The sequence below is a fragment of the Neltuma alba genome, unplaced genomic scaffold, assembly GCF_004799145.2.
Source record: "Neltuma alba isolate B1F8T4 unplaced genomic scaffold, ASM479914v2 tig00012812_pilon, whole genome shotgun sequence".
NCBI lineage: Eukaryota > Viridiplantae > Streptophyta > Magnoliopsida > Fabales > Fabaceae > Neltuma > Neltuma alba.
This window is the reverse complement of record NW_021637208.1, coordinates 18825-34782: the sequence shown is the minus strand read 5'-3', so window position 1 is coordinate 34782 and position 15958 is coordinate 18825. Positions and strand designations below refer to the sequence as shown.

The following is a 15958-nucleotide window of genomic DNA, read 5'->3' as shown; positions in this document are numbered from 1 at the left end:
GCTAGTACCCAAGGGGAATAAATTGGGCTGAACTAAATCCATTGGGCCTATGAATTTTTTGTTGAAAGCCATAGACCCTCCAAACACTTGAAACACACGAATTACACTTCAAGAGAAGGCAGGCCGCAGGGAATTGGGGAAATAAACAGAGCACCTGAATACCTGATTAACAAACCGAAATAAAACCACCTGAAGCAAATTTACAGCTTCAAAACATATAATAACAGCAAGGAATTGGGGAAATACACAGACCACCTGATTAACTAACTGGAAAAAAACCACCTGAAGCAAATTTACAGCTTCAAAACACATAATAACAGCAAGGAATTGGGGAAATACACAGACCACAGACCACCTGATTAACTAACTGAAAAAAAACCACCTGAAGCAAATTTACAGCTTCAAAACACATAATAACAGCAGGGAATTGGGGAAATACACAGACCACCTGATTAACTAACCGAAAAAAAACCACCAAGCAAATTTACAGCTTCAAAACACATAATAACAAGTTAACAACCACCTGAAGCAAAATATAACTCAATCTAACTAATATCCATGAAGGCTACAACAATCATTTAAATATAGAAGTTCAAGGATTAATCAAAGATAAAGGCTGAAATAATTTGAACACAAGTTGTTTAGTTGTCCAGCATCCATTCCAGCCAAATCAAAATACATAGATAGGCTCATACGCTTAAACTTAAAGTCTTAAACAACAACACAAAATCACAGCTATAGAAATCCAACTCAACAGTCAACATGAACACAAAGATAGAAATACAACAACACAAATTCAGAAGCACAACAAATCAGCAATAGTCAACATTTAGTCATCCACTATTTCTTTGGCTCTTGCTCTTGGTCAATCAAATTTGATGCTACTTCTTCATCTGCAAAGAAAGAAAAGAACAGGAAAAAGACAATTATTTTTAAGAATAAAATAAATTTGATGTTATAAAATAAATAATATGATCATAATTCATTTACCATGTATCACATCTTCAGTGTCATTAAAGTCATCAATGTCAAGTACTTTTAGCTTGGATGTAGATGGAGATAGCCAATTTTGTGCACAAATAAGCGCCTCAACCATCTTAGGGGATAATGAGCTTCTAAAATCATCAATAACACGACCTCCTGTGCTAAATGCTGATTCTGAAGACACAGTGGAGATAGGCATCGCTAATACATCACTAGCAATCAATGAAAGGACTCTATACTTGCTAGCATTGACTTTCCACCAACCCAGAATATCAAATGCAGGATCACGAGCTTCAGCTAACTCAGCATGAAGATACTTCTCCACCTCAGCATACTTATCTGTTTGAAGCTCAATCTCAGTTTGTGCAAGGAACCTTTCCATTGCAGTGAAAGCATCATCTCCATCCATATCTGATTCTACATTATTCAAGTCTGTGATATTGCTAGAAGCCATTTGTGATTGAGTTTCAGTCTGAATTTCAGCCTGAGATGTGCCAAGCACCCTTGAATAATGGTCATACAGGCGATACAGGACATCTGAAACTTTCTTTGTCATCTCTTCACGATGTGCAGGATCATTATACATATCCTCAAAAGCGAATTTTAAAAATTTCATCTTATACCTTGGGTCAAGAACCACTGCTATCACCAACAAAGGATTAAAGTTGTCAAACTTCCCCCAATACTTGTCATACTTGATCTGCATACTCTTAGCCATGGAAGACAACAAAGAACTTTGATTATTTGCCCTTCTATTCAAAATGGCAGCCACATTAACTATTTGTTGGAAGGCTATATTTGATGTCACATAAAGTGATCCTGAAAATTTCAGAGTGACATTGTAGAACACCTTCAGAAATGCAACAAACTCCCTAGCCACTTGAAAATCTGCTGCATTAGGAGGACCAACTAAGCTCTTTTCTAAAAATGATTTTTTGTACTCCACATCAGTTTGCTCCATCCTATCAAACACACTACCAAATTTAATGGCATTTTCCAACATTATATAAGTTGAATTCCACCTAGTTGGACAATCTATGCTCAAGAGATTCTTTGAATCAATTTTCATTTTTTCCACAAGCTCCTTGAATTTTCGAAACCTTGATGGAGAAGATCTTACATATTTAATGGCATTCCGAATGGCATCAATAGAGTGATGCATGTCCTTCACACCATCAGAAACAATCAAATTTAATATATGTGCACAGCACCGTATGTGCATGAACTCCCCATCACAAACTAGACCATTCCAATGTTTGAAAACCGCCTTCAAAGTTGATAATGCACTATCATTTGAAGAAGCATTATCAACGGTGATAGTGAATACCTTGTCAATGTTCCATGACAATAAGCATTTCTCTATTTCTTCTGCAATTGTATCACCCTTATGGTTTTCAACTACTGAAAAATTCAAGAGTCGCTTCTGTAATTGCCAATCTTCATCAATCCAATGAGCAGTTAAGGTCATATAATTGGCATTCTGATTGGAAGTCCATGTATCCGTAGTGAGGGAAACACGAACTTTTGCCTTTTTAAAATAACTTCTCAACTTTCCAGCTTCTTCAAGATACAACTTGTAGCAGTCTCTGGTAGTAGTCATTCTAGAGGGAACTTGAAATCGGGGTTCTATGTCATTCATCATTTGTTTAAAACCCTCGCTTTCCACAATCCGAAAAGGCAGTTCCTCCAATATAATAAATTTTGCAACAGCTCTTCTGCACCGCTCTTGAGTAAATAAATGATGTGTCACTGATTTAGAGGAGGACCCTAGTTGAGAGGCTGTAAACAATGATTGTGTCATCTTGTTGGCTTTGTTTGGATTTTTGGGACACCTCCTTGCATGCTTTCGCAATCCATTTGTCCCATGTCTAGTAGGATGACAAGCAATTGTAGCTGGGCAATACTTGCACTTAGCTCGGTGTTCTCCCTTAGTTTGGTCCAAAGGAAGCTTGTCAAAATGCAGCCATACATTAGATGTTTTCCTTCTTTTTGCTGGTATCTCTTCTCCCTCAATATTTGAGGCATTTGGGGCCTCTGTTTGTGTTGCTTCTTCATTAGACATTGATACTGAATCATTGCTTTCAGTTTCAGAATCTCCTTCAACATTTCCAATGTTTTTTTCAGTAGCGGGTGTAGTGCCAGTAGGGGCCATTTCGGTCTTCCTAAGCAGATTAAGCAGCATTGAACAAATTAAACACATTAAGCAGCATCAAAGTATTTCATATGACTTGAACATATCAGAGACCCAATTTTCAAACACAGTGAACCCAATTTTCAGTTTTTAAGCAGCAGACCCAATCAAAGAACGCCGACTAAATTTCAGAATCAAGATTTTTATCATTTTCAGAACTCCTACTAGTTTAAATGTAAAGTCAAGGAACAAAGAAGCAGCACAATAAAGGGGATTGGGGCTTGGAGACTGGCAGACAGTAACAGGGCAAGGCGGCAAGCATCAAAGCAGTCAAGCAGGTGGGATCGGGCATGATGAACGGATGGAGAACAAAGTTACTTACCTGGTCCTGCTGGTTGCTTACAGAGAGTGATCGACGGAGCAAGCGACGGTGGAACCTGCGACCCGCGAGCCTGCGATTGATCAACGGTGGCACCGAGCAAGGGGCTGGAAGCTCATATTCAGAAGCTGAGACCGACAGCAACAGGCGAAAATCTTAGATTCAGAAGCCGAGACGAGAGAGAGAGAGAGGTGAGAAGCTCAGATTCACCGATTCAGAAGCCGGTGAACAACAGTGAGCAACAGTGACTCGATGAGGAGCGACGGTGAGCGACGGTGAATGAGCGACCTCTGACACTGTGAGTCTGTGAGCGATGGTGAACGCGCAACGCAACCGTGGAGATCTCAGATTCTCGGCTTTGGACGCTGAAGGAGGAGGAAATGAGGAATTGGGAATTTGGAACACTGAACAAGTGAACAGTGAACACTAACACTCTAAGTCTCTAACACGACTCGGGGTCTCACACTCTCACTCTCCGTCTCGGTAATTAGACAATCATAATAACAAAAAAAATTATTAAAAAATTTTAAAAAAACGGGACGGGACGGGACGTCCCGAAGGCTAGCCCGAGTCCCGTCCCGTCCCGGGACTTTTACTGTCCCGGTCCCGGTGGTGTCCCGTCCCGGCCTCACTCGGGACGGGACAGTCCTGTCCCTAAACCTCCGGGACGGGTACGGGACGGCCGGGACGGGTTCACACTTGAGCACCCCTAGAAAAAAGTCCTGTAACTAACACTAAAATATTTTTAAAAATTATACGTTCCAAATATAAGACCTATTTTGTAGTATAAATTATACTACAAATAGTTCTTATATTTAGAACCGGAAGAGTAATTAAAATTAGTAAATAAACAAATTTCTGGAAATATCTTTAATTATGGACGAAGATTATGAGTGAGGGAGATAGAATAAACAAATAGGAAAATGATAAGAGTAATGCAAATGAATTAATTGCGTCCAAATAATATAATGGATGGGGACAATAATTTTAGGGGGGAAAAAGTTAGTTAAAATTTCACGCATCGTTTGAATAATCTTATGAAATAGGATAATGCTTACCTGAAAAATTACAATATTCCTCTTGTTCTTATTATAAGATTTATATAATTAATTTGATAACATTAAAAAAGTTAGATAAATTAGTTATTTATAATAAATATAACATGTTATTACTAAAATATTTTAATAATCTTTCTTATATCCTTCATTCCTCTCATACTTAGTTATCATTAAGAGAGTATTAATATGATTTGAGATTAATTATTAAATATAAAAAATAAATATTATATTTATAATTAAAAATAAATATTATATTTATAATTAATTAACAAGTCCTGCATTCACTATCGGGGGAGCATCTTATGCCACCATGATTAAAGAACCGGAGCGTACGGGAAGCAAGCACGTGCCATTCTTTTTTGCGGTATCGCTTTCGCTTTCCTGTTCAACACACCTGCTTCTTTGCTTCCTCCTGCGTCCTTCGCATTAAATCCAAACCCCAACCTTTTCCTCCCCATCAATCATGTGGACATATTCTATCCACCTTCATCCTTGTTTATTAGTCATTTTTAAATATTTTTATCAAAACTAATTAGTAATGATAAATTTAAAATTTACCTATCTGGTCCTATTTATAAGATACTTTTAGTATATTTTATACAGACAAAAAAATCTTAAATTGTATTAACTCTTCATTAAAATATACTAATTTTTTTAATTTTATCCATATTTAATATATACACCTTTCAAAAGAAATAACTACCTACACTATAATAAATTAAGAACAAAATAGTATATTCACACTGAAAATTTAATAACGTGATTTATAAATAAGAAAAAAAATTTCTCTACCCTATAAATAGGACCATAACAGTATTAATTAATTGTGTCTAGAGGTTAACAAAATGTTCAAATTTCTCCATGTTCAATTGACCGTTTAAAAAAAATCTAAAAGCCAGTTTTGAAAACACAAACCAACGTTAAATAAGAACATTATGTACAATAACAAATATTTTACACAATGTTTTATAAAAATAATGAAGAAAACTCTTTTCTAAATAGATATGATGTACCTCATACGACAAACCTATGAAATAAATGCAAACATTGTCAACTTAATTATTAGCATGAATTGGCCGTTCGTACTAGAATGTGCATTTGTCATGACTTAGTATTTATGTAGTGAGAAAGCCATTTGTTTTAGTTTCATGTCTCTATCATGGCATCGTTTTCATCTATTAAGTGAAATGAAATTACTTTGAAATTGCACCCAAAAAAAAAATGTGACACATATCAACGAAGATAGGTTCAAAACAAATAAATAAATCAATGTTAAATTTGTGAGAAACTAGTTTTTTATAACGTAACAAATTAATATTTAAATTCTTATTAAAAATGCGTCTTTATTTAGTGTTTAATAACATCTTAAATAATATTACAATTCAATAGAATAAAAGAATAGTTATGTACAGTGAAAAAACAAAAAACAAATCTTGTTTATTATAGATAAAGAATTGACGAAAAGTATTAACTAGGCAGGACAACGTACTATAACCAGTAGTGGCTTCGGATCGGAAGGCATGTGTCCTGTATACATAGGCTGCTGCTTCATTTCTTTTAAATGGTTGCCAACCACGATGCTTCAATAAATTCTCTTCTTTAATTTCACCGCCGACCCTCTCCTCTTAATTGTTGAGGGTTACCACCGAGCAGAGCATGCTACCCCATAATTAGTTTAAACAAAAATGAAATTAAATCCAGACATGTGTCGCAATCCGAATTTTTATAGACATATAAAGTTCTCCCTTCTTTGCTTGATATGTCTCTGATTCTATTTATATGTTTTTTAATATATTTTACATAGATAAAAAATCTTAAATTATATTAATTTTTTATTAAAATATAATATTTTTTAATTTTATTCTTATTTAAGATATACATTTTTCAAAAAAAAATTTTATCTGCAGTATAACAATTGGAGGATAAAATAGTATATTAGTATCAAGAATTTAATAAAGTGACTTATGGATAGGATAAAAAAACTCTCTCCCCCTTATAAATAAGACCAGAGGAGTATATCACCAAACAAGTTTGGGGTTGAATTTAATCATAGATGTGAGATATTATTCTATATTTTTCTCATATTTATCATTTTTTAAAACTAATATATTAAACTTATAAACTGATAGATGATTCAATATAATAGTTATCTAGGAAGAACTCATGTCACATTTGTTGTATTTATTTAAATTTTTAATCCGTCTAAATTAGTTAAATAATTCATGTTAAGAATGAGAGGGAATATTTAATATTTAAAATTGTAATATGAAAGCTTTTTAAAAAACCATGATCTTGGGAAAATTTTGTATTTAAGTTAATTAACTTGATATTACTAATATTTTCTCCCTCATATTCCAAAGAGGAAAAGAGGAAGGGGGAAAAAAAATTCTCCCACCCACCTAAATAGTTATCTTGATTGGCTGAATAAAAATTTGAAAACGGAAATAGATTTTTGCCTAAAAAGAAAATTGTATAGAAATAATGTCATGCGTTCATTTTGCAATTTAGCCTACTTGGTCAATCAACTCGCAAATTAATTAGATCGAACAACTATCTGATTGAAAGAAACGCACCCAAACTTAATCGAGAAGTTATATACACATACACATTATGAAGGCCGACGATTACCATATACATCAGTATTGTGATCAATTAAGAATGAAATTGACGAGGCAAACTATATTAAATACGCAGAAAAGTACTTTTTTCACGAAAAAAATTAAAAAAATATATCTATTCGAATTTTTTAGATGCATTTCTCTTTTTTTCAAAAAAAAATAAAATCCACTTCATGGTATAATTTGTATTGTAAAGTAAGTTTTATGTTAAGAATAGAAGATTATAGTACCATATTTGAAGAAAAACGAAAAAAAAAAAAAAGGACGAGGAGGAAAAAATAACTCCGAAAAAGAGCAGATCAAGCTGCCGACTTCTTCTATTTCTGGAATAGGCTCAAATTGCACCTAATATCATCTCTGATCTGATCATTTGTCGTACCCAGACTATGTAGTTCATTATATTTACAACGTTGTCGTCACGGCTCGCAGCTCTGTAACTCAAACTGATTAACAATCTCTATCGCAGATTTATGATTCCGAAGAAAGAAGAGGAAGAGTGGCAAAAAATTTACTATTCTGGGTGATTATTATACATTACGCGGGACAGACACATATGAGCTCATCTGTAAGACTTGAGCATGGCTCCACAGAAAGTGCAGATAATGGCCTTCCAGTTTTTCCAGTAGAACGGAACATAACAAAACCTCGTCTGAGTCATCATGTCGGCCACGCTGGCTCCGTGGCCGCACCGCGAGCACGTCCCGGCCGCCGGCTTGCTCCTCCTCACCTTCCTCCTCTGATCCACCAGGAAGCAGAAGCAAACCATATTCCGAACAGTTCAGAAAAACGAAGAAGCTCAAACTAATCAGAAGCTCAATGTTCTTCTTCTCAGTCCACAAGCTACGGAAGGCTTCTTCCTTTCTCTCCGTGAAGGAATTTATATGAGTGGGTATGAAATTAGCTGGCTCCTACCAGAGGGTAAAACGCTCTGTGGCCTTTATATAGAGAAATGGATCTGTTAAAGGTCGAACAGATAGGGGTTAGAGGTGAGGGCTGCGAGGGGGCGATGACTGAAACGTGTGCAGCGGGGTGAGGGGGGAAGCAGGAGGGAGACCGTTGGATGAATGACACGTGGAGGAAGGGGATTGGGGAGACTAGTGATATTTTTATTTTTGGCCTTGTGAGTTGGGAGGGGGTGGCGCAATAGATGTGGGGTAACGGCGACAATCGAGGTCAGGGAGAGTGTATGGGAATGTAACACGTGGAAGTGACATTCATGGGTGTGTAATTGTGTTCATGAACAGGAAAAAGGCTTCGATGATGTGGCCGAAAAGGGTCGGGTGAAAAATTTAGCTGCACAACTTATCATCGTTCTGTGGTCCAAAAAAAAAAAGTGTTCTTATATAAATACTACTATATACATAAGTAAATAAATATTGATAAAAGCATACAACACCCAATCCTCTATATATATATATATAAAACAAAATATAGTTTGTTTATCCTTCTAGCTAGACCCTGTCCAGCCCTGTTATGAATACCCCTATATAACACTCCTCCGGCCCTAAATGTAAGACTCTTATATACATTAGTATAAAGGTCTTACATTTAGGATCGGAGGAGTATATATGTATATATATATAGATTTATAGGGAGTATGTATTTGTTTTTTTTGGCTTAGCAAATGAAATTTACAACATTTTACCAAGAAGAAATCTATTGGATTTTAAAAATTAATTTAATAACTAAAAGTTAAAGAGGGTGTAATTCAAGGGAAAACAATATTTATGCAATGCTAATGAATTTTATTGTTATGTGGTGTAATGATGATGTGCAATGAAGTTATTGGACTTGAATTATTATTTAAACAAAGGAATGAAAGTGTCTATGGTAGGGTACTCGTTGGTTTCTTCTTGGGAATTGAACTGTAAGCCAGTAATTATTCATGAGATATTTAAAGAGAAACCTATCATTCTCCAACTAGACAGAGTACGATTAATTAATTTATGCACAAAAGTAGGTCACAAAGAAGACTTGGGTGTTCTCTATTGAAATTTCAAACTTTTGCCAACCATATGTTAAAGTTTTAAATATCATGGTACTTGGACAACTCCAAATGTCCTTTCTATTATTCTAAATATATGGAAACTGATGGTAAACTATTTTGCCATCTACAGAGCGTAGTACGTCCTGCACATGTCATCCTCCAGTACGAAAATTTATCTCCACTGTTCAAATAATCCATATAGTACGTTGAAAAATGAGTTGTCAGCTTGATTGTTCATTCCGACATGATAGCCGGTACTTAATATAAAAATCAATTAAAAAACTAGTTAAATTAATTATTTCTCATATATATTATATATTAAATAAAATTAAAATTAAAAATTATTAAATTTTAAATGAGAATTTATTAAATTTAAGATTTTTATTGATTTGTATAGAGCATATATTGAAAGTGATTAATAAATAAAATATATTCACCATCTAATTGACATTGATATTTGGAAAAAAAAGTTACTATTTTAAATAAATTTTAAGTGATTTACAATTATCACTCAAGTATTAAACGTCATGAATTGATGGTCATTGTGGTAGCCTCCCTTCCAAGAGAAGAATGATACTCCTCCGGTCCTTATTATAAGACCCAATTTGACTTTTTATTTGGTCCTAATTATAAGACTCAATCCATTTTCTCTCTTATATTTATGCATTTTTTTCCAAGATAATCCTTCTAATAATGATAGTTTTAGCCAATATATTTAATTAGCAAGGATATTTTAGGAATAACAACACTTATTTATTATAAATAACCAACTTAACTTACTTCCTTAATCTCCTCAAATAAGTCAATTGGGTCTTATAATTAGGACCGGAGGAGTACAAATTTAAGTCCTGACTGGATTAGTCAGTTGCATGAAAAAAAAAAAATTAGGCTAAAGCAGCTCAATAAGATAAATATAGTGATCTGTTGAAAATAATATACTTTATGTTAATTTGATAAGCTTAGAAAAGTCTTGAGAAAAAAAAGGGGGGGTTTACTTTCAACTTGTTCTGATAAACTTACCAAGGTAAGTTAAAAGTAGATTCTTTTCAACGTATCCCCATGTTTATCCTAGAGTTCTTCCAACAACTTCATGTTTGATTAATCACTTCTCCTAATATTGAACAAACAGACTATTAAAGATTTATTAACGTTAGGTTGCATAGCAATTCCCCAGAAGTGAAAATTAAAAAAAGAAAAAAAGAAAAAAACCTCCGGTCTTAGTTATAATATCTTGTTGTCAATATCTTATAATTAGAACTAAGGTAGTACTACAACATTTGCCAAGGCGATAATAACCCAAGGAAAATTACTATTATTTCTTTGCTAACAGAAAATCAATAATATAATCTAACGCACTACTACCTTGTGTTAGTTGGAGATTAAATTTAGTCATAAATATAAGATTTCAATTAACTTTGTCTTTTAAATTTTTTTTAAAAATATCCTTATTGATTACAAAGAGTTCTCATTAAGAATAATTCTAATTCATATGATTAAAAAGAGTGGCTTAGCAAAGTCAACACACATTTATTACAATTAATCTATTTAACTAATTTTTTGATATCTTTGAATTAGTTGTCTAATCTTATACTACGAGTATTAAGTACTAGAGGCCATATATATAAACCAAGCTCTCACATGATCAGCATTATATGTAGCGAACCTAGTTATTGAAACTGGTTTATTCTCGCAGAGCAAAAATCTGATATGGAAGACAATACTTTTATAGAACAAATCTAGTTAGGAGGAATTTATTATTTGTTCTCATTACTCCAGCCAGTATAAGTACCCACACGGATTATATAAAATTTAAGAAATTATTCACAATACTATTTCTGATCTTTAATATAATAATTAGTTGACTAATTTGAGAAAATTAAGGAAGTTCGTTGAGTTAGTTATTTGTAATAATTAAGTGTTACTTTTTTTAAAAATATTCTTGCTAATCACGTATTAGCTAAAGCTACAATTTGATTGAATATTTAACATGTGCAACTACTATAAAGACTGCTTTGAAAAAATAGATGAACATGAGAGATAAAATGGATTGAAATCTTATATTTAAAACCAAATTAAAAATCAAATTAGCTCATATATTAAAGATTAGAAATGGTATCACATGAGTACTAATTAATAGTTTCTTACTACCTCCGGTCCTAATTATAAGAGTCAGTTGACTAATTTGAGAAAATTAAGGAAGTAAGTTGAATTAGTTATTTGTCCTAAATATGTGTTGTCTTTTCTAAAATATTCTTGCTAATCAAGTGTATTGATTAGAACTATCATTGTTAGAAGGGCTACTTTGAAAAAAATGTATAAATAAGAGAGATAAAGTAGATTAGGGTCTTATATTTAGGATCAAAATAAAAGTCAAACAGAGTCTTATATTAAAGACCAAAGACAGTATTTAAAATGTGTCCTGCATATACAAGATCCATTATTAAATACGAGAGAAGAGAGAGGATCACTAACGACTTAACGACGAAGTTTGTGTTCATGTGACTTTATCCATGTGAGCACCGGCCTTATAGTCACATTGTGATTATTCTTATCATGCCGAGGAAGTTAGCTATTAGCACAGAAATATGATTATGACTATGGGGGTCCCCCAACAATTAATAGCACAGTATGGGGTGGCGAATTATATGTGAATCCAAATTTCAAAGGACAATAAATGTGGGAAATACGTTTCACAAGCTTAGTAAGCTAATTCAACCACGGCTCTTCCTGTTTTGTTGGTTGGAACTGGAATGTTTCATGTTTATGTTTTTCCTTTTGAAAAATACTCCTCCGATCCTAATTATAAGACACAATTAACTTATTTGAGGAGATTAAGGAAGTAAGTTAAGTTGGTTATTTATAATAAATAAGTGTTGTTATTCCTAAAATATTCTTGCTAATTAAGTATATTGGCTAAAACTATCATTATTAGAAGGATTATCTTGAAAAAAAATGCATAAATATAAGAGAGAAAATGGATTGGGTCTTATAATTAGGACCAAATAAAAAGTTAAATTGGGTCTTATAATAAGGACCGGAAGAGTATTAAGTTGTTAATAATTAATTGGTAATTGATATAATTTACTTAATTTGTTGGTGGGTTTTAATCACAAACATATCCATTATTGAAAAAGCTCATCTACTCGATTTTATGTTAAGTCACATTGGCCCGATGTGTCTGCATGGAATGCGACGTGGAGAAGTCCCGTCTTCTTATGTGTCTCCATTACATTGAGAAAAGTCTATTTCCCTTAATTATCGATTTTTTCTATCATTTAAATTTATTAAAAGATTTTGATTTCATTTTTGTTTCCGTTTCTCTTTTCTTTCTTCTGTTTTTAATAAAAATGTTAGTACATAGTACATGACCCAATGAAAGTTAGTGTAAAAAAAAGGTTATTCTAAAATTTTAAAAATTACTGCTTCCTCATGTCTTTAACAGTTAGATTTAATATTAAATATAAGATTTGAATTAATTTTATTTTTCATATTTATTTTTAAATTAATTTGTCAACGTATAAATTAATGTATAATCTAATTTTATACAACATCTTAAGGAGATTATATTATATTTATTATAATTAATTGATTTATTCTCCTTTTGGTGTGATATTTAAGTTAGTTAAGTAGATTTCATTCTAAGTATAAGGAGTATGATTTTAGCAACACTTAAAAAATATGTATATGATTTGTTTTAAAATTTTAAGGCCTTCATACTTGGTGTTCACAAAAAAAAAAATCAACTATATTTTTGAAAACTTGTAATACTCAATTTATTTGAAAATAGGCCAGGTATGATAATATTAGATCCGAACATATTTAATTAATGAGATTTAAATAACATATTAATTGAAATTTAAATATATTGAATTAAATGCGAAACATTTTAAATAAATAAAATTTCAATTGGGAGCTCAAATAAAAAAATTATTAATTAATTTTGAATTTGAATATATTGTATTAAATTTGGAGTATCATAATTAAATAGTATATGAATTGTAGGTTTAAATGGAGAAATAAATCAATAATTTTAAATTTTTATCTATTTCTCCTAAATTCCGCATCTTTAATTCAAGTTCTATTTGAATGAATAAGAAAATCATACTCTTACAGAAATTAAATCTTGAGCAACAATAAATAATAAAATTAATTAAAATTTTAAATCTAATTAAATATACTAATCCATGTATTGTAGGGGAAAATTTATAGTTGAAAAGGAAAAAAAAAAACAAGGGAAGAAGACCATAATACGTGTATATAATTGAAAGTTAAAATCAGTGGCCCATTGGATGTGCGACATTCTTGAAGCCCATGTATTTTATTGGGTTGATCCGAAGAAAAGAAGGAAGGAACAGTGGACACGATCATATGAACAAACGAAAAGAAGAAGTAAAAAAGCAAATCCACACGTATCAATTCCTGTTGGCCTACGGTGGGAATAAACAAACTCATCCTGGCCCAGGAGAAAATCATAAACAGAGATGCGTTGGGTGGCTTAAGAAATTAGATTCTTTGAATATAAATGCTATTAGCTTTTACAAGCTAATTAATATAATGTGTAGACAACAAGATAAATTGATTCTTTTATTTTGCTATGCGCAGTATATCTGAATTTTTTTAAAAAAATATTATTTAAATTTATTGAACTTCATGTTTTGTTTTTGTCATTCTTTATCCTGCGAAAGAAAGTCATACACCCATCGCATCTATATGGGAATCAAATTCACAATTTTATGCTTGAAAGAAGACTCAAAAAAGATGTTAAGTGTCATTGGGGTAGGGACTCCAGCTTACACACGAGTCAAATTCGTAATCTTATATTTAAATTTATAAATACAATAAGTCATTACTTTCCGGAACTATAAAATCAGGACTTTGACTTGTACATATAAAAATTTGAGAAGTAAATTTTGAAGTCTTAATTCTAAATCAGTCATTTTTCTGTATTGATTTCGTAAAAGATCTTTAATCATCACTCTTTCAAACTTATAACTAACTGCACGTGCGTCGAAGAATAATATGCTACCTCCAGTTCTTAATATAAGAAATGGTTTGACTTTTATTTTGATTTTAAATATAAGATCCCAATCTATTTTGTTTTTCATATTTATTTATTTATTTATTTTTTAAAATAATTCTAGTCAATATACTTAATTAGCAATGATAACTAACTTAACTAGTTTTCTTAATCTACTCAAATTAGTTAACTAGCTCTTATATTAAGGATTAGAGATAATACTTTAGTTTCTCAAGCATCATATAGTCTTAGCCATATTTACATAAGATAATATATGCTTTTAATTATTACTACTTCCTGTACTAATTATAAGACCTCGTTTATAGACTATAAATGAGATTATATAATTAAGACCGAAGATAGTACTATTTTTTTCTCTGGTAAACAAAACTTATTACTATTTTTTTGGTTGAAGGGAACCTAGGTCTTTTGTCCCTTGATTGTGGGTGCAAACTCGATAAAATTTTTGCACATGGCTCTGGCGAGTTTGTTACATGATCGTGTGAGAAAGATACAGCGCTGCTCTCTTGAACTAATGAAGGTTTGGTCCAGCTCAATCAATAGTTTTGTGTTTGAGCCATGGAGTTAAAACTTGTTGAGAGAGTCTCAGAGCAGAGCTAAAGGTCCCATTCCGGATTAGTTTTTAGAAAGAATCATAAGGAGGTCCCAAATAAAAAAAACAATTGAAAAACAGATATTCTTGTCATTCTTATTATAAGACTTGTCATTATAGGCTGTTAAGGTTGTTATTTGGACTTTTTGGTAATTATCTTTTTTTCTGTGAGATGTGATTATAATTCTCCCTAATTTTTAATTAAGAATCGTGAAAATACAGCCATCAGCCTAAAGAAGAATCTGCAGAGGTTTCCCGTAGACAAAGACTCCGCTTCTGCTCACTAATGATTTTACAAAACTCAATCCGAGGACTAATTCGAATACTTGGTGATAGGATCTCAAAAAACCGTTGGATAGAATGGAGCAGGACAAAATGGAACGTAACAAAGCATTCTATTGTTTGAGTTTTGCCAGGAAAACAAAAAGAAACTCGCACGTTCATTATATCAATACATGCAACCTCATACTTAAATAAAATTTAAGAAAGTTTTTGTGTCAGTTGTGTGAAATGATACTAACAAGAATAAATGGTTTGTTTTTAACAATTTTTTAGAATTGTTGTACAATTATTAGAGATAATTATGTTTTCCCAGTTTTATTAAAATTAACTTGGGAGGGCATCCCAAACCATTCCACCCCTTTTAAAAAATTCTTCAAGACAACAATACATGCCTTTAATTTTTTTTCAATTTACCTAAACCCTCATGTGCCATAATTTTTTTTTGAATTTATTATATAATTTATGAAATAAACTTTTCGTAATTCCAAAGGATGGATTTAAGAGGCGAAGTTGGATTTATTTTATTTAGGGAAAAAATCTTTCGTTGAATTTGCAGCCTATTACTTTTTTCTATGTATAAAAATTTATCAAGTTATTATCACCAGTAAAATTTTTAATGGGAATTGTTTTCCCATAAAAAATTGGTTTTTTTTCCCCCTTTCCCCCTTTCACCCTGCCCCCCAACCCCTTGTCCTGGACTTCCAGTGGAAATCTGGTTTATTGATATTCTGGTGCCTGGCCCTGTATTAGCCATCGCATGGGCACGTTTTATGCTATTAAAAAGAAAAATAAAGAAAAGAATAAGTGCGAGGGGAATGTGACGGAGAGCCAGCGATCTTCTTCCTCAAGTATTGCTCTCTCGCCCCCGAACTGCTTAGTTAATGGTGAC

General features: G+C 32.4%; 2 protein-coding genes across 2 annotated transcripts; both read right to left on the bottom strand.

Annotated features, from left to right (window-relative positions):
• Positions 1 to 629: 629 nt before the first annotated feature.
• LOC114731258 (zinc finger BED domain-containing protein RICESLEEPER 2-like) lies at positions 630 to 1983 on the bottom strand. Its single transcript, XM_028918398.1, has 2 exons — positions 991 to 1983; positions 630 to 893 (listed from the first exon to the last, which is right to left on the bottom strand). The coding sequence occupies exons 1-2, from the start codon at positions 1943 to 1945 to the stop codon at positions 841 to 843; spliced, it is 1008 nt and encodes a 335-aa protein (XP_028774231.1). The 5' UTR covers positions 1946 to 1983; the 3' UTR covers positions 630 to 840.
• Positions 1984 to 7673: 5690 nt separating this feature from the next.
• On the bottom strand, positions 7674 to 8061 carry LOC114731260 (uncharacterized). The gene has a single exon (XM_028918400.1). The coding sequence runs from the start codon at positions 7934 to 7936 to the stop codon at positions 7730 to 7732; it is 207 nt and encodes a 68-aa protein (XP_028774233.1). The 5' UTR covers positions 7937 to 8061; the 3' UTR covers positions 7674 to 7729.
• Between the last annotated feature and the right edge of the window lie 7897 nt (positions 8062 to 15958).

Excerpts from the sequence above, each read along its gene's own strand:
- LOC114731258 (XM_028918398.1), bottom strand. The coding sequence starts at position 1,945 with ATGGAGCAAACTGATGTGGAGTACAAAAAATCATTTTTAGAAAAGAGC. Across the intron at positions 894-990 it reads CACTGAAGATGTGATACATG|ATGAAGAAGTAGCATCAAAT; the intron begins GTAAATGAATTA and ends CTTTCTTTGCAG.
- LOC114731260 (XM_028918400.1), bottom strand. The coding sequence starts at position 7,936 with ATGGTTTGCTTCTGCTTCCTGGTGGATCAGAGGAGGAAGGTGAGGAGG.